Below are 19,482 nucleotides of genomic sequence, written 5' to 3' on the forward strand. Positions count from 1 at the left end.
GAGAGAGAGAGAGAAGATCTAGGTCTGAAAGTGGAAGACGAGAGAAAATAAATGTTGAACAAGAAGTATCAATATTACGGATTGCGGCTCAGTACCATTTGGTTTAACGACAGAGTCTCATCTTAATAAGTGGAAGGATGTTGTGAGTTTGACTGACGAAAAACTTTATATCAACATCAATGTATTGACGGCGAAAAATTGATTATATATATATATATAAACGTATACATTTGACTTGGTGTGATGTGGATTTAGGGTTATAGGGTTTAAGGTTGCATATGTACTGCTTATATAACTGTAATTTTTTTAAAACAAAATTAGTCATTTGATTTTTCGACTTGTTCGTCTTACCAATGCATAAATACATATTAAAATGTAATTTGAGTTATAAGAGATAATTTTGATTCAAAATTATTTCACTAATGTAGTTTTTTCATTCCCTTTAAGAATGTAATTCATTTATTTACTTATTTTGAAGTACATTGAGAAAATAAAAGACACTAAAAGAAAGAATCTAGTTAAAATGAATTAATAATAGGAGTTGATCAATAGTTCGAACATGTCATACAATACAAGATTGATATATGGTCATCGTCCCGAAATATTCTTACTTCCTTTTGATTCTTAATTATTCGACTAGTGTTACCTGAAACACAGAACTATTCTTGATATGGGATATGAATTCGCCGTACGCTAGTACGAGGGTATGTGGTATGGTAGGATATATTCGTTAATTTTAATTAAAATAAATTAGTTATGATTCAAATCCGTATTAAAAATAATAAATAGATAATCATACATAATCTTAATAGCAAATTTTACACGTCTACCCCTTCCATGAGCACTAAGAGATCCACATTATGACTCCCTTATTCATAATGGGTAAATAGGTAAATTCCATAGTTATTACATTTTGAACATAATAACAATTAAAAAAAGAATAAAATCCGGAAACTAAAAAAGAAATAAAAAATCTCACTAAAAGGAATTAATTGCATATCCAAAAAAACAAAATAAAAAAAAACCAAAAAAGAAAGTCAAGCATCGCACAAATGCATATAATCTCTCCCACCAATCTTTCCCAACCTAAATTTAAGAACCATAATCTATATCTAAATCTGATATTTACTGCATTTTACGTATTTTTACCATGTCAATTGGATTTTTTTGGTCTTAATTCTATGTTAACGGTGTTAACATCAGTGTTAGTATTAGTCAATTGACTGAATTAAATGAATGATTGTGATTGATCAGTTACTCTTGGTTCATATGAACTTTCGCTTTTCAAGCCCGTCAAAAGAATATCAAAGATTCCTTCTCTAAAGGTTCAATTAACGAGATGATGGGTCATTTCATCAGTAAGTTTTTTATTCATGATAATGTCCATGTTGAGAAAGTAGCATCTTCTCATTATGAAAATATGGTGATTGGAATCCAAAGACCAAGACAAGGAGTATTGTCCCCAATGTTCTAAAAAACACCGCCCAGGGCCGCCTAGGCGCTAGGCGTCACCCATCCGTTCCGATTTTCCCCTGATCGGTCGAGCTAGGCGTTCGGGAGAAAGTCGGCCGCTTGGACGGCCTAGGCGGCGCCTGGGCAGTGTGGGTGGGTTTGGGCGGTCGGCCGATTAGATGGTTTGAATCTTTTTTTTCCGTCGTTCAAACTTATACTCAAAACAAAAACCAAATCGAGTCGAACACAATTCTAAACTCGATGGAAGAAGAGAATCTTATACTCAAAACAAAACCAAATCGAGTCGAACACAATTCTAAACTCAATGGAAGAGGAGAATAGAGAGAGCGAGAGAGAGAGAGAGGAGAATAAGAGAATCAAGTTGCGCAATCCTTTGGAATCTGGGTTTTAGTTTGATTCAATCATAGAATAAGAGAATAAGGAGGAGTAGAGAGAGATCGATTGGTAAATCAATCTGGGTTTCATGGAGAAAAAGAGAATAGAAAGGAGCGGAGTAGAGCCATGGATGTACGGCAAAGGATATAGGTAATGTGTATACATGTTAGGTTAAAGTGGAGCCTCCCGTGTTTAAAGTTCTCAAATACCCTTTGGTTCTACATGTATTTATGGTTGTTAATAATTACAAAAAAATATTTAATTAAAGTAATTAATAATAAGAACATAATAATCAATTATTTATTACTTTTATGTGATAAAAATAATTTAAAATATAGAAAATAAAAAACCGCCTAGGCGCCCGATTAATCCTCTGGGCGCTAGGCGTCGGTTGTCCGCCCGACTAGCGCCTAGCGTTTTTTAGAACATTGTTTGTCCCATATACCTTATGAGATAAGAAACAAGTATTTAGATATGGAATTCAAAGGCATTTTTGAATATGTTGACACACTCAAGGCAACATGGGAGACCTACGGATGCACGATCATGTGCGATGAATGGACAAGGCCAACTAGATTGTCCATCATAAATTTCATGGTCTACTCCAAAGGTACCACTGTTTTTCTCAAGTCTGTTGATTTTTCTGGGGAGAAGAAAGAGCATGAGTATATATACAAATTGTTGAAGGGAGTTATAAGAGAGGTTAGAGAGCGCAATGTGGTTGAAGTGGTGACTGACAATGCTGCTAATTATGTCAACGCTGGTAAGAAGTTAATGAAAAACCATAATGCTTATTGGACTTGTTGTGCAGCTCACTGCATCAAATGAGCCCATTCACTTGTGAACCGCCCTTCACACATGCAACACAAGATGGAGATCATGGAAGTAGGAGGGTAAGACCCGGCATCGGTGCTATAGGAAAAATTATATAGTAAGAGAAAGATGACAAGGAAGCATGTCAAGGCATGAAGATGATTCTTTATCTCCCACTTTTGACTCATTTGGTGTGGGAGGAAGGAATGATGGACCATACCCTTACAGCCAAAATCTGGCAATGCCTTATCTAGTATATTCCATGCCTTATGGGGTGCAATCAAGTGATAACTCATGGTCACAGTCGGAAGGACAATCTTCCAATGATTATGGTTATGGCCAAGGTCAAGCGATGCCCAATCCCTACTATAACTTCCAGTATGGAGACCCATAGTTAGCCCCCCTTGACCCATATGGTTGGCAAGTAAGTCAATACATGCAAAACTACAAATGTGAGGTATCATTTAATGACTATTCTTCACAATACACTAAAGACTCTAAATAGAGAGACGATGAATACCTCACAGGTCTTCTACGTGGTTTTAAAGTACTCATGTAATTTCATGTGAAATGTATCATATATATGCATATAAGGCGTGATGACCTAGCCTCCTTTTGGGTTTCCAGCCATAAAAAAAAAATTAGATGTTTAAAGTAAACTTTTAAGAATTATTAACGGTTCAGCACTAACCTTTTCACCTTAAATTACTACAACTATCTATAGATCAATGTTTATTCAGGGTTTTCTTTTCAAATATAGTACATAATATAGAAAACAAACATCTCTTAAAGTACGGTTTAAAATTTCCGTGTTTTTCTTCAAATTTCAGTCAATTTCCTCATTTTTTTACTGTTATTGATATTTTCCCGATATATCCATCGAATTTCTATTTTTCAAAGCGTCAATATTTCCGTAATCACTGAAATTTTAGTCCTTGGTTCAAGCTATCTTGAGGGTGCAGCGTGGTCCATATATGGTTTTGGAGACCTCGACAAACGAGGGTGTGGTGTGGATCTTGAAACCAATGGGAAGTTGGCTTTGGTGTCCTTTGAACTGGCCTCTTCATCTAGCTAGATGGCGCTGGCGCACTCTGGTGGTATGATTATGGTGTCCTCTGCCAAAAAGCGTAAGCTAGGACGGTCCATGTCACACCCCAAATTTCGGATAAATAAAAATCCAAATTTAAGGCATGATAACAAAAATAAAAAGAGTCATATAATAAAATTCAACGTTTACAAAACTTGAGAAGTCAAGTAAAGGTCACGCTCAAAAGAGCTCACTACAATTTGACATACAATAACAAAATGTTTAACTCCTAACAAACAGCTTCTAGACCTCCACGTCTCAGTCTTGAACTTCCTCACCTGCAAAATCAACCTCTACACCATGGAATGGTGCACCGGGTTGTAAACAACAAACCCGGTAAGCTTTAAAAGACTCGTATGAGTAAATCTACAACAACAGACTCAACCCAACAACTCATAAGGTAAAACCAAGAGTTCATGCATAAAAAAAAAATTACAGGAAAACACTTCCAAGCAAGAGAAAATCAAAAGATGAAATTAAGAAAACACAACAATTCTCAATCACTCAAAAATCATAAATGAAATCCTACAAAAATTATAATTCAGAAATTCCATTAAAATCACACGATTAAAATTTGAGAATCCCCTGCGAATAAGCATAGTTCAGGAGATACTCAAAGCGAAGAATTTAAATAAGAACACCACACAATCATTTCTCAACCCTTATTTATGGGTTCGCCAACGCATAGTCATCCTCCATAAGTAACTAGACAAAACAAGTACTCATGGGTTCGTCAACACATAGTCATCCCCCATAAGTACCGACAGACTAGAGCTCTATATTGACCGTAACCAATCACCCGGCCAAGGCTTGGTTCCCGGTCCACCACGAAGACTCCTAATCTAATACACACAATCACCACTAAGGCACACATCCACAACTAATGCACAAAATCACCACTAAGGCATACATCCACAACTAATGCACAAAATCACCACTAAGGCATACATTCATAACAAAGACCCACAATTACCTCTAAGACACAAATCCACAACGAAAGCACACAATCACCACAATGAACACATCCAATTATAACCCATGATCAGAAGTCCTTTTGAAAAATTTTATTTTTATCAGAAAACATATTTTCACTTACCCATGAGCCGTTGACGATCAAGCTCGTTTATATTTAAAAACAAAAAATCATTTTCCTTCAAGGACAACTTCACAATTAACAATAATAATCTATAAATTAAACTCGGTTCCTTTATGAACCCATGTGAGATTTACTCACAATATAAAATATCATCATCATCAAAATCATTATCATCAACATCATCATCATACTCATCAACAAAATCATCATTATCAAAATCAAAATAACTAGGTCACAAAGTGGACCTTAGTGAGATTTTACTCACCTTAAACAAAAACTCCTGCTGCGTCTTCTCTTAGCAACAGGCAAGATGCGAACACGTATCGTCAACCACCTAGAATAGAATCTCCACTTAGTAACAAACAAAAACAACATAAACCAACTCGAACCAAAACTCAAGTCCTAACCCACAAACTTGTCACTCGAGACAAAACCTCTCCCTATACCTCAAAAAGGTCGCCTGAACATCCTACACAACTTATAAAACCACAAACCAGATTTCTAAAAATCAGATATACTCAAAAATGGAAACCGAACGAAACCTAGCATTCGAGAGGGAAACCTTAGCATGCATCATCGGTAACCATAACCTACAAACCACATATCAACATGATCGTATCAACGAGTACTACCTAACCAACAACACAAACACCACAACCACCTACGGACGCGTCGCTACGCGCTGCCCCTAGCGACTGCGCGTGGGCCCCACGCGCCACCCCACTAACCTTCGAAAACGGACAAACTTCCAACACCAAAAGTATAGCTCAGAGCAAGGAGAGCAACTTCCATACCTGAGGTCGAAACCAAAACGGCCGGGAAGTCGCCGGAAACTCGCCGGGAATGTCGAATTCCACCACCACCACTCTACACCGAGAGTCACGCTCCAGGGCCACCAGAAGTCGGACCAGGACGCCACGGGGCTCCTATCCCGAACAGTCTCCCGCCTTGTCGCCGCCGCCGGAGGTCTGAAACTCGACCGGGTCTCTAACCCGAGCTTCCGAGCTTCGGGTCACCGATTCAAGGTTGAAACGGCGCAAGTCACCACTACAGGGCAGCTCGGACGGAGGAGAGGAAGAGAACCCGACCGGTGCCGTCGTCTGGGTCGGCCGGAGTTGGCCGGAAAAGTCGGGTCGGGTCGCCGGGTCCGGGTCGGGTCGGCTGGGAAACTCTGACAGTGAAGGTGTCGCGAGAGAGAGAAAGAAAATGAGGAGGAAAGGTTTCCGGAAAAAATGAAAGGAAACTCTAAACTTTTGATATTTAACCCAAAATTTTCGTAAAGCCACGAACTTCCGCTGACCATAACTTTCACATACGAAGTCCGTTTTACGTGTGCCACGTGTCTATGAACTCGTATCATCGTGCTCTACAGCTTCCGTGAAGGAAGTTTTCCGAGAAACCCAACAAATTAAAAAGTCAACTCTTGACCCTTAAAAATAAAGCATTTTCACGGAAATAAAAAAAACTCGACTACTTCTAGTCCACTCACTAAACCACAAAACCATACAACTCTTACTTAAATAAATTCCAAAATAAAATTAGAAACTAACAATAAATTTCCGGGGTATTACAGTCCATGTGGTTCTAAGGAGAAGAAGAAGATTGAGGAGGTGCATCTTTGGAAGCTAGCTACCAAAGTTGGTCCTCAGAAAGCTAAAAAGAGGAAGTTTGGAGCTCGTAAGGTCCTACTGCTGAGCGAGTCCTATAGTGGTTGAGGAAATCTGTCCTTTTCCGGCTGATAATTCTCCTAGGGAGACTCCCTTTAGGTAGGGTGGTTCCGGGTCATCGTTTTATGGTCTGCAATACATGTTTTGATTACTAGTTGAGTTTCATTCTATGGTATGCATCATATAGAATTACTTAAGTTTCCTGAGGTAATTTTTACATCTTTCTTTTCTACCGTAGTTCATGTGGTAGATTGTGTTAGAGTCGTTTTTTTTGTTACCTTCAATATGTTTGGCGTGACGTCCCAAGTACAACAAGAGGAAGAGGACTGAGGCAGAGCTGAAAGAAGAAGATGGGACGGAGCATATCAAAGTCGCCGTCGAGAGGAAGAAGCCGACGGGACCGAAGCCGCTCACCCTACTCCAGGTCACTTCAACCTCCACCTCCAATTTCACTACTTTCCATTTCACTCATTACACTCCTTTCTCATTCGTACGCCTTGGAATTGCAGAAGGAATCGTTCTAGTGTCTCCCCGCGTCGCCGGCGGACCCGGTCGCCGAGTTACCGGCGCCGCAAGAGTCGCTCTCCTACGCCGAGACGACGTCGCAGGCATAGAAGCAAGAGCAGCTCTCCGTCTCCTCCACCTAAGTCTCCGACTCCTGCCCCTCGCCCGACGACAACTGATCGGAAAAATGCCGCCGATAAGGTCAAGAAGGAGGAGGAGGAAAAGGCCAGGTAACTTTGATCAACCGAGTCTTCATTTCGAATCGAAGAACATAATTGTTATAAGGATTGATTAGATTGAATGTAGTATGAGTTAGTGTTGGTTGGTTTGATTGTGATGCAATTTGAGTGTGGTGTGGGAATTTAGGTTACTACTGGAGGCGGAGCTGAAGAGATTGGAGGAGGAGACGGCGCAGAGAATAGAGGAAGCGATTCGGAGAAATGTAGAGGAGAGGCTGAGCTCTGAGGAAGTTAAGATGGAAATAGAGAGGCGGATAGAGGAAGGCCAGAAGAAGCTGCTTGAGGATGTGCAAGCTCAGCTTCAGAAAGAGAAAGACGCTGCTCTTAATGAAGCGAGACAGAAAGAAGTAAGCAACTTAGGGCGAATAGATGCATATGTTATTCGTGTAAATGACTTTTGCATGTGTCAAGTTTTGTTTATATTGAACATTACAAATCGTTGATATGGCCACTACATTGCACAGGAACAAGCTCGAAGAGAGAGAGAAGAGCTGGATAAGATGCTGGAGGAGAATAGGAGGAGGGTGGAAGAGGCTCAGAGAAGAGAAGCTATGGAACTGCAGAGCAAAGAGGAGGAACGGTATCGGGAGTTGGAGCTGATTCAGAGACAGAAAGAAGAGGCTGCTAGGAGAAAAAAGATGGAAGAGGAAGAAGAACATGCACGCCTCATGAAGTTGTCTAGTAAGAATAAATCTCGGTCAAAGTCTTCTAGTATTGGTTTCTAATGCTGACTGGTGCCAATGTTTACCTAGTGGTACTGTTGGCTGCTATTGACTTTATTAGTGAAATATTTTGCATTTGATTTTTTATGATGCTATCTGTCTTCAATTGTTTCAGCATATGAAAGTCTTTACATGAGTAATATGATATATCTTGATCAAGGTAAGACACTAGGGTATTGAAACAGATTTCTATAATTTGATATACTTCTAGGAAATAACTTCTTTGTTCAAATTCCTAGTTGGGATTTCCTTATTAGAGAACATACAACAATAAATAAAGCTTTCAAAAAAAAAAAACCCCAAGCTTGGTGTCTGCAGTACAGGAGGCCATGAGCCTACACAGATCCTTGGTTGCAGCACAAGAGATGGTGGGTGATTTAGACGAATTGAATTGATGAAGAACACCCTAGTTCACTTGAATCTCTGAATTCTTCATAAATGTTGTGAGGTTTCAGAGCCTATTGCAATGAATCCTATAGAGGATCTCAGCTAGACAGCTACAAATATTACTTCTATATTAACAAAATAGTTATACCATCCTCAATTAATGTTTTGTGTTACTAAACTACTAAGCTACCAACTCCATTTATAAGATTGAAAATTATGCTGAAGATTAATTTTTTTTTGTTGCATCTGTTGCATGCATTTTGCATTTGGAGGCAAAGGTTATGTGTTCCTACAGGAAAGTTGTTGTCTCATTGCTCTTAGTGTTTTTATATTTTTAGACCTAAGTTACTAGATGGTTTTGATTTAACGTGGAACGTGGTCATGTTTGTCTGCAGTATCTAGTTATGTTTAGATTTTTCATGCTATAGACCTAAGTTACTCCTGCTTTATTTGTTCTATTTTGTCTCTGGCTTTGGTTGTTTCTTGAGGTGTATAGGTTTTGTCCACCCCCACTTTAGTGTTCATTGCACTTCCTGCTTGAGAGTGCAGGAAGCTTCTCTTTTCAAGCACATCTTTCTGCTTGTCATTTTTATTTAAGAAACAGCTTTTTATTGAAACAAAAAGCAAAGTGCAAGGGAGTCCGCATCCTAGGGCAAGGCTTAGTAGCTCATCTATTACTAAATAATTACTTAGTGGCTTATACTAGTGCTGCTTGCCAGTTAAGGATAATGAAAGAAAGACTATAATCCTTAACTTCCTTAGTAGTAGAAGCCCATAAGGAAGTAGGAAGCCTTTTCTTTTCGTTGGGATTTGCATTTTGAGCTTCTAACATTGCAAAACTTTGCCAGAAGTTCCAGACCATGGGTATGCTGTGCTCCTTCTTGTTCAATTTTTTTATTGTTTGGAATTGGTCTGTATGTGGAAACTGATACAATTGTTTCTATGATTTGACTTTTCTACATATTCTGGAATTGAGTGGTATTTGATTTTAGTTTATCTCATTTGGATGTTGTGTCTACCTGTGTTCTAGTGTCCAAACAATGCCTTTCTAGGAAGTAGATTTAGGTCTCTTGTGCTCATCTCCTGGAACTTTGTACTATTCTATTTTGCCATTGTAATAGGAAATTGGAACTTAGTGGGCACAACTGTTCAATCCTGAGAAAGTCGGAAGCACTTCTACAGTAATTTAGGATCTCAAATTCTCAATTTAATGATGTATGTTATAAATTCATTTCGTAAGTTTATGTACGTGTATAGGGTGGTTATCACAAAGAGCTTTCAGAGTAAGATCAACCACTCATTTCTGAATGTATTCCACCGCAAGTACTCAGAATATCGCGATTCCACTTCTAAACAGTAGAATTCAGCCTCAAATACCTCCTCGATGGTAAACACCTCTAGAACTCGTCATTATTCCGTCTGAAGTTCTAATTCCATGACCATGAATACTCATTTTCACACTGCCACTAGCAGAAGGAATCCGTCATAAGGTAGTAGGTACAACAAGAGACTTTAGAAACAGTCAGGGAACAGAAGTAACAACTAGCAAATCCCATGGGTGGCCAAACTGGGGATTAGATCAGTATGAACAGCTTTGCACCATGACTTCCCTACTAGACCACAACGAAACATTCTATATAAGGGAACAGAAGTAACAATGTGATCTTGAAGAACTCTATTTCAATGTTGACAGATATACAGTTCATCTATCTCGTCGCTTCTAGGCAAACCATATGCTGCGTACAGACTATCTGTATTTTCAGAGAGCAAAGAGAGAATTCAGAAGCACCCCCATCTAGACATGAAGGAAACTGGAAGATCCTCTCTGGAAAAAGACACCTCGATAAGAAGCCCCGATAGGGTTTAGGAACACATTGACGCCAGACGGCCAAAGCCAAACCTCATGGTAATGCCTTCAACAAACAAAAGTCGAGCACCGTACATATAGCAAGTGAATAGATCACTCTTTAACTCTCAAGATACCGTACAATTCTAGGCTGACAGTGGAGGTGGAGATGGGTACTTGAAAAAATGGGAAGGAGCCTCTAAGTCATGATCTGAGAGAGATTTCATTGTCATGAACAACGAGTCGTTTGACAGGCATTGTGTCTTGGGGGCACATAGAAAGCACGCAGACCCCTGGTCTAGTAATGGCCACTCCTACCCAAAGGGCCGCACCCACTCGAGACCCTCCCAAGTTTCCACGGTCTCCACCTTAATGCCCCCAACTCTGGGTTACAAGCTCACGTTACCGAACTCGGCAACCGAAGTCTTAAAGTCTAACTATATTAGGTGTTTGATATAAGAATAAATTTCAGATGTGGGATTCTTTTACAAAGGAGAAACTTTAAAAACCAAACTTTGTCTAGTCTAGACAAAGGCCGGTTAAGGCCCTCCTTATGTAATTAGGAGAAAGAGAAATAGAGAAATATACCGTTGATGGAAGATGGAAACATCTTTTCTAAATCTGCTGCTCTAGAAAAGAGATCAAGAAGAAGAAATTTGAAGTGGCCTTGGAGTAGCAGCAGTATTGTTGACGAGTTTATGATATAATTCCCAGGTATATATACTTCTCACGCAAACTGTAAAACCTCCGATCCATCCCACACCAAGCTTAAAGGTGGTGGTTCAGACAGATCCTCTACAGCTGCCGATCTTGTAATTCGTCGCAATGGCAGAAAATTTGGGGATGATCTCAAGTCCTTGTTGCTGGCCCCATGCTCTTTGGGATGGCTACATCTACATCTACATTACTCCATTGACAATCGAAATGCATCTTGCCTCGGTTTATATCATTCAGACATTCACTGATAACTTCACAGACCAGCAAATATGGGCACTCTGCTTCTCTATGTCCTCATCATTCCCTGCATTAGTCTTTTGCTCCAGTTTTTGATCCTCATCGGTTTAGTTTTGATTAGTCTAGCGCTTTTTTTCTCTTTAAAGCAAAAAACAAAAGTAAATGTCAAATGTCCAGAAAACACAGGAATTCCCCAACTCCAACTCTATTTTGTCACCAGAATAAAGAGATACAGATGCAGCCAAACGTATCTTTAGGTCATTGCTGATATCTTACCCTTCAAAAAGGGCCATAACTTATATTTAAATCACTGTGCAGAGCAAAAAATAGCCATTTACAATTTTGCATTTGAAGAACACTTGAAAACTCAGAACAAGATAAAGGAAGTTCTATAGAATTTCTTTCCGAGATGGAAAAAGGAAAAAGGATGAATTGACAAGCTTATATAGCATATAACAGAATTATGTTTTGTGAGCGCCATGTGTTCGTGAAGCCCAAATTCCAAAAACGAGAAACCAAAAGACAAACAATATTGCCCAGTAGCGTGCCGGTCCATACTTGATTCTTGTAAGCACAAACTGCAGAATTCAAAAGATGATAAAGAGAAACTATTATTAACAAAAAAGAGGAAATACAAAGTAGGAACAAGGTGTCTACAGAATTAACTAGCAATCTTAACAACCACAGAGAGGATCTAACAAACATAGAGATACAAAAGTAATACAACTAAGGTAGACGACAACTAAACAAAAGCACAACTTCTCAATCCAATAAGAAACTGCTGCCTTGGAGCGAAGCCATGTACCAAACTCTATCTTTCAAGTGTTCTATCTTCTCATCCCAGCTCCCTCAAAGACTCTTATTCCGTTGCATATGCACCACCCAAATCATTGGTATATAGCACAACCTCCCAACATTTTTCCTTTGATTTTTCCTCCAAAGAATTTATACCTCAAACACAATAAGACCTTGCAAGAAGCTAGGAGCATCACATCAGAAATTAGCCTCCATAAATAATTTCTGCATAAGCTCATTGCAATCGGGGAATGAAGGAAAACATGATCTGCAATCTAAGCAGCATCATTACACATCATACGCCAGCGTCCGGACAGGCACCAAGAATGTTGTCTCCTGTGATGGCTTACTCTCTTGACAACATTGGAATCCCAACCATTAACATATAGGACTTGCTTCTGATGACAGCATACAATAGGGCATCTCTCTCATCATTGAAGAGCCAAACCCATCTTCCAAGTATAACTTCATTCTTCTTTAATAAAGCTTCCCACACTGACACCCCTTTTGCCTTGGCTTGAGAAAACCACATGATCCCCTCCCACCTTCCCTTCTAGCCACAACTACAAATCCGAAAAAAGAGACTCATGGTGGATTGCCCAGATTGCTTAAATCAGATTTAATCCAGTTTTGACCTTTCCCCTCTTGATAGGAAATTTTGACTACATCCTTTTCATCTACTTTCTACTGTTTCCACCACTGGATCCTAAAAATTAATAGCTTCTGGTGAACCTGTAAGAGGCAACCCTATATATACATATATACTAAAGACCAGTGTTCCATGTCACATCCCAGCACCACTCACCAACTCCTCCACTTTGCTCTCTTAATTATCCTTGAAATCGAACAAAAATTTTAGGCCAATATCACACTGAGACACATCTAAAATCAGGAATAAAACTTCTAAAACTTTGAACCTCTTAAGAAGGAACATCTTGTCATTCATAAACCGTAAGATTTATCATTGCTTCCTTCCAATAGCCAACCCTTCAAGCAAATTCACTTGACTCACTCATTCCACCATTACACTTCCATCAACCACCGAACTACATAAAAGTGACCATGTGTCTTCTTTCATTAGTCCTCTTGTGGCTCAACTTACCTGTGGCCGCCCCTTCATTGGAATACAGAAATTGACTAACCTCAAACACCTTCCTATCCACCTACTTCAAACAGCCCCGAAATCCTTTTGCTTCAATACTAAAATATCCCAGATCACAAGATCGTAGGCCTTTTCAAAGTCAAATTTAAAAGCTAAACTCACTTTTTTATTTTCCTCACTTCCTCCACAGCCTCATTTCCTACTAAACTACCATCCACAATCTATGTACAAGATGAAGTGGAAAAAAAGAACCAAGAATTCAATAATGCACTAGATGTCTTACAAACAATTGAACACCAAAAACATATTTTACTTAACTGAAATCTGAGGTTTGATTTTGTTTTCAAGGCGAATAAATTACAACTGCTATCAAAACTTTGGTTATCTTGGCACACCCTCCAAGTCTCGAGAGGATTGGTAATCTGTGTTCCCATGGGCTTAATAAGGGGAGGAATAGACAGTATGGAAAAACAAGATCTGCTACTGAGATGGAATTTGAGAAGCAACCAACATTCGACCAATTCTCGAAGGGAGACAGAGCCATTATATAGGTGGTGGTTTGCTAGGCCGTGCAGGGATGTCTACTATGAAGGGAGTGAAAACTAGCATTAGATGATCGATTTCGTGCTTTTGCAGCATCAACCCTTGAAGAAAACTTCAAGACATTCACGTAGCCTTAAAGACAACTAGAAGGTGAAAATCAAAAAGTCGTGAGTCAAAACTGTGCATTTCATCTTCTTAATTCTTCTGAACTTCCTAGCAGAGTGGCCATAGGTACAACAACTTGATGGTTATTTAGAAAGGTCGGGAAAAGAATATTAAAAAGAGGATGTCAAATCTGGAAACCAGGTTTCACAATTTTCTTCCCTAGGGATCTAGGGTGCCACTGCAAATTTTTAGGAAAATCTCAACCAAGAAGCAGATCAAGAATCAACTAGCACGCATCATAGTTGCATATAATCCATGTGATATGCATAGTGTGACTTAAGAAATAACACCAGAAATTATTGAATTAACTTAGCCATGTACGAATCAACAAAAAATAAATTAAACTTAATGCAAATATCAAAGGATAGAAGGTATATAATAGGTAAGAAAAAAAGGGGTATAAGCTACTTACAAATCGGAAAAAAACCACAACTGTTAAAGCACAAATTCCTCCTAGGAGAATATGGAGACCACTTCTGGCAGTTTTCTGCAAATCAAACAAGAGTTCATCCCATCAAAACGTAAAAAATGCATTGTGATAAAAGGATAAAAACATAATGCAATAGAGGATCTAAATAAAAGAATGACCTAGTGGAAAAGACAAGGAAGTTGAATAAGCACACATGCTTCCATCCAAGACAAATACATGAATTACTTTTCTGCAATACAGAGATTTTATGGGCCCTAGGAAGTGATTGACTATTGACGATTAGAAATAGGAAAGTTAGGTGTTTTAATTAAATACATGTCTTTAAAATACCTACAAGAATACTGCTAATTGGAGGGTTTAGAGGAGAAGACCTGTTTGTATTTCTCCTCCATGGTCTGTGATGGGCATGGAGCAGAGTGTGAACTGCGTACTTTTGCGCAGTTTAATAGCACTATCCCTTTGGTGAGAATGTTGAGGGAATATGCACTATCCCATTGTTTTTTTTTTTTGAAAAGAAACAGCTTTTTATTGAGACAAAAAGCAAAGATCAAGGAGGCGGACAAGGAGTCTGCTTAAGAAGAAAAGAGAGCAGCTATGACTGAATGCATAGCTGCTCAAACTTTTAGAACTAAAACTAAACAAAGGATTATAATACAACTGCTTCCCAGTTAAGAATAATGGAAGAAAAGGCTATAATCCTTGAATTCCTTAGCACCCCACAGCCCCAAAGAATTCTGGCATTTTTCCCTTTACCAAAAGCTAAAAGATTCTGTGTTTGATCATCCCAGATGAGTGTGTGGCTACATTTTGGGGTGAAGAAGTGTTTATCTAGAGTGACGGCGACATTAGCTGAATGATTTGGGCAGAAAGGAAAGACAGTTATCTAAGAATCTGAGGGGTGAGGAGGTGAGAAGAGGAATCACTTTGAGCAGGTCTATGTCCCTCAACCTCTCCTGGTTTTAGTATTCGTTCATCCCTGAATCGGTTCAAATGGCGTTCCAGCACCTTATTATTGTCTTCTGCAGATCATCATCCTTTGCATTGCACAGTTCCCTAGGACAAGTGGGGCTTCTTTCTTTTTTGGTCCATCTCCAGCATTAACTGGGTGATGCAGTTTCTCCTAGATATGAGAAACTCCAAGGCTGCTTTTCGTAAGAAAGGTAACATGGTAGTCTAGGAAGTAGCTCGTATATGCTCTTTTTTTTTTCCTCGAGTTTATGGTTGGAAAGGGTTAGCACAGATTTTGAGGGTGTAGTAATATACAGCTAAGCAAACAAAGATTTTAGTCATACAGAACTTGTACAACAAAAACACATTCAGTAGTGAACCGTAACAGGAAAAGTATCACAAAAATTACTGTACAGAAAAAAATTTGGATCACTATGGTATGCTAATACAACATATGAGTTGATAGATATTGTTTGAGCAAAGAAGACCATAGAAACTGGTAGTGATAACTGTAAATGATAGATAAAATTTCCATGTAGAAAGTGCCAACTCAAACAACATATTTATGGATAAGTCACTAAAGTACCAAAACCCAAACTGTTACTCTACTACTTGAATCTCTACAATCAGAAGAGTTGATCAGATTGAATAAGATTATCTTTTTTATTGATGTTCCACGGAAGAGCTGAAAATCTTTCTGCATCACCAAACTATTCCTTGAGATACAATTTTTTTTTGGTTTCTTCAAGTTGAGATATATTCAACTTGTATAAAGTTGTGGTTTCTAAAATGATGCTCAACCTTCAACAGACTTGAACATATGAAAAGACAGCACTCACATGTCCAAAATATACTATCCCTCAGCAATCTGCTGTCATGTTGACCTTAATCTCATGCTTATGTTTTTTGAAAAAAATTCAATTTGACTAGCATGTAAAAAGATGTGTTAACAAATGTATAAATGAAGTTCCACACAAAGGGTAAGGAATTCAAAATAAACTATTATCTGAGACATCTTATGATAAACTTAACTAAGAACACAACTGACATACCTTCGCCACATGAGGAGCTAAAAGCCACGCTACAGTAACAGTAAGCAGCCCTGTGGCAAGCAGAATAGCAGTAGCTTCCATAGCCCACTTGGTTGCACGATTTTCAGCAGGGACAACCACAGTATTCTGATGATCTTCTGATGCAACTTGTGAAGCTGCAACAGAATTTCCATTTGTATTATTATTACCGTGACCATTATTATGTGGCCTAAACCACAAGGAAATCTCACTCAGCCGTTGCCTTCGGATAGCAGCTACAGCATCTGGATCTACGCCCGTACTTGTATTGGCATGTGGCGGATCGGTTTGTCCACTAGCAGTTCTTTCCCTCAATGATTCATACTCTTTTAATGAAACAAGAACCTTTTTGAAATCTGTAACTCTGATATTCTTTGAAACACGTCCGCAGATTTCACACACAGTGGATCCATGGTTAATAAACCATTTGAGTGCACATGAATAGTGTACTAGAGCAAGGTCATTTTTGCAAGAGCAACCAAGCTCCAGTAAAGTATCTTGATGCTGACAGGAACCCATTTCTAGATCAGCACTACAAATGAAAACTTCTCCGTCAGGGCCCATAAACTCCAAAAACCTAGATTCTTGTCCAACATTTTTCTTGACAGAACTATCACTTTCAGCATCTTTCAGAGCTACATTGCTGTCAGGATTTACTTCCCGGTGGCTTATGTGTGCTTCTTGTAAAGGAGGAGTGATACCCAAGAACTCTAATGCTGCATCTCCCCTTTTGTCAGTTTCAGCACAATGGCACACACGACAAGTGGGCAATCCGGCCTCCTTGTCAAGACTATGGCGTGGGTGAGTCCCTAGATAATCACTCTGTCTAGGTGAGGCACCTTCCTCACTGACTCCACCTCCAGCCTCTGATAAGTTTTCCTTTCCCATCGAACCAGTCAAGGCTTTTATTTCAAAAAATATATGCAAATTATTCCACCACGTTACTTCTATATACTTCCCTAATCCAAGCTAATGAGGCCGATTCTCCATTATGAACTCTAAGAAACATAAGATAGGCATTATCATTCCAGTAAAAAGTCGACAGGTAACACAAGTTTTTGTCCCAACCCTCAAAGCGGCTTAAGCCCTTAAGCATAATATAAGGTCTTGGTCCAACAGAGGATGCTGGTAAAGAAACTGAAGAGTGTAGAGATATCCAACCTTACTATCTGTTCATGACATCCAACGCGAACTTTAAGCTAACTATCGGTCCAATGTAGAATGATTATAAACCCTGCTACTAATATATCCTCTGACATTCAAAAAACAGCTGTATCAGATATATGGCAAAGGATGTGCAGGATGTAGCATAGCTAACCTAAGACAAGACAATGCTATCTAATAACCAATAAAGTTTACATCGAGGGAAACACCGTCTCAAGTTTAGTAACCGTAAACCCTACTGAAAAATCAATAAGTTCAGTAACCAGCAACAGAATATTACAGCGAACTGTCTACATTTCGATATCAGTAACTAGATAATTGCAACAACAAAAAGAGAAATTCTTTTGATGCAAATGCTTAATCTCATCCTAACAATTTTACCCCAATTCATCTCAAGGAGAAATAAGACCAAAATTATGAAAGCACATACACTATTTCAACACAAATATCATTTAAAAAAAAGGAAGTCATATATAATACAACAATCTATATCTAGTAATTAAGCTCCAGTGAAGGACTGTCATAAAGAATTAAGAGCAAACCAGACATGGTCATACCCACCAAAGTTCCAACACCCAGAAACCCAAATCCAGATTCAGATATTGAAATAGAGAGGAGTAGAATCAAGTGCCAGACTCAACTTGATTGAAAACTAAAGATACAATCAAGTATGGGAATTGGGTATACCAAGAGAGAGCGAAGAGAAAGGAAGAAAGAGCACGTACATTGAAATCTCTGTCACTATGTGTTGAATATCTGCTGAGAGAAAGAAAAGGGTAAGAAACTAAGAAGTTTAGTGGACCTCAAAAGTGTGTGGGAAATAGTTGTCGGATCATGATCATGTACGCGTAGCGTAATGGTTTCTGCTCCCTCTTCTTCATTTTTTTTTGGGCCAATTTCATATAAGTCCACTTTGAGATATTTTTTCTCATATAAGTCTACCCTAACATTTTTACCCATATAAGTCCACCCAAGCCTAAATAAGGTTTTGGTTTAAGTATTAAAGTTCAACATAATTACAGACTGCCATCCAACAAAAAAATTAGATTTTCTCTTTTATATTTATAAAAATGCCACTAATGTAAAAAGTCAACAACCACTATTCTCCCCGGAAAAGTCTCCGGCAGACCTCCGGCGAGGTCTCTGATGGACTCCGGCCGACCTCCGGCAATGTCTCCGGCCGAATTCCGATGAGGTTTTCAACGGTTACGAAAGCTACTATCGCCAGCAAGAAAAGCTACTATCCCTAGCTACAAAAACTACTACCACAGACTACAAAAGCTACTACCGGCAGCAAGAAAAATTATTATCCCTAGCTAGAAAAGCTACTACCACAGACTAGAAAAGCTACTACCACCGACTATAAAAGCTACTACCGCCAGTAAAAAAAGCTACTATCCCGAACTACAAAAGCTACTATCCGTAGCTAGAAAAGCTACTACCACCGACTAGAAAAGCTACTACCACCGACTACAAAAGCTACTACCACCAGCAAGAAAAACTACTACTGCCAGCAACAAAAGCTACTACCATCGAATAGAAAAGCTACTACCACCGACTATAAAAGCTACTACCACCAGCAAGAAAAACTACTACCACCAGCAACAAAAGCTACTCCATCAACTAGAAAAGCTACTACCACCGACTACAAAAGCTACTACCGCCAGCAAGAAAAACTATTATCCCTAACTACAAAAGCTACTACCATACATAATAAAATCTACTACTACAAAGTAATACAAAATATACTATTACAGTGTCAAAAATATACTATCGTAATGACAAAAATATACTACTACTGTGTTGGAAATATACTATCATAACCATAACCAGTCAATTGTGAGCTTGTTGAGAGTTGAGCATGTCAAGAGGACGGTTCCATTCTCAGTAGAGCCTTCGTTTCCCGACGCCGTCGATGCCAGCAACGACGGGTTTATCTGGATCGGATCTAGAGGTGAAGGCGCTAGATGGTTGAGCGGATCAAATCAGAAGGCGTCATCGTCGATCCGGAGGCTTCGTCGTTGGGCCGGCGACGTCGAGGTCGAATCAGAAGAGGCCGAGGTTGAGGCAGAATTAGAAGTCGTCGTTGATGGAATTAGACG

General features: G+C 39.1%; 2 protein-coding genes across 2 annotated transcripts; one reads left to right on the forward strand and one right to left on the reverse strand.

The window, feature by feature from the left end:
* The first annotated feature begins 6,531 nt into the window (after window positions 1-6,531).
* LOC101311907 (uncharacterized protein At1g10890-like) lies at window positions 6,532-7,994 on the forward strand. The gene is made up of 4 exons (XM_004288434.1): window positions 6,532-6,935; window positions 7,021-7,245; window positions 7,382-7,601; window positions 7,719-7,994. Exons 1-4 carry the CDS (start codon window positions 6,862-6,864, stop codon window positions 7,977-7,979), a joined length of 780 nt encoding a protein of 259 aa, XP_004288482.1. The 5' UTR covers window positions 6,532-6,861; the 3' UTR covers window positions 7,980-7,994.
* A 3,434-nt stretch (window positions 7,995-11,428) lies between these two features.
* On the reverse strand, window positions 11,429-18,160 carry LOC101312194. Its single transcript, XM_004288435.1, has 5 exons — window positions 18,106-18,160; window positions 17,378-17,468; window positions 16,199-17,214; window positions 14,181-14,255; window positions 11,429-11,741 (listed from the first exon to the last, which is right to left on the reverse strand). The coding sequence occupies exons 3-5, from the start codon at window positions 17,102-17,104 to the stop codon at window positions 11,625-11,627; spliced, it is 1,098 nt and encodes a 365-aa protein (XP_004288483.1). The 5' UTR covers window positions 17,105-17,214; window positions 17,378-17,468; window positions 18,106-18,160; the 3' UTR covers window positions 11,429-11,624.
* Between the last annotated feature and the right edge of the window lie 1,322 nt (window positions 18,161-19,482).

Source organism: Fragaria vesca, linkage group LG1, assembly GCF_000184155.1.
Source record: "Fragaria vesca subsp. vesca linkage group LG1, FraVesHawaii_1.0, whole genome shotgun sequence".
In the NCBI taxonomy this organism is placed as follows: domain Eukaryota; kingdom Viridiplantae; phylum Streptophyta; class Magnoliopsida; order Rosales; family Rosaceae; genus Fragaria; species Fragaria vesca.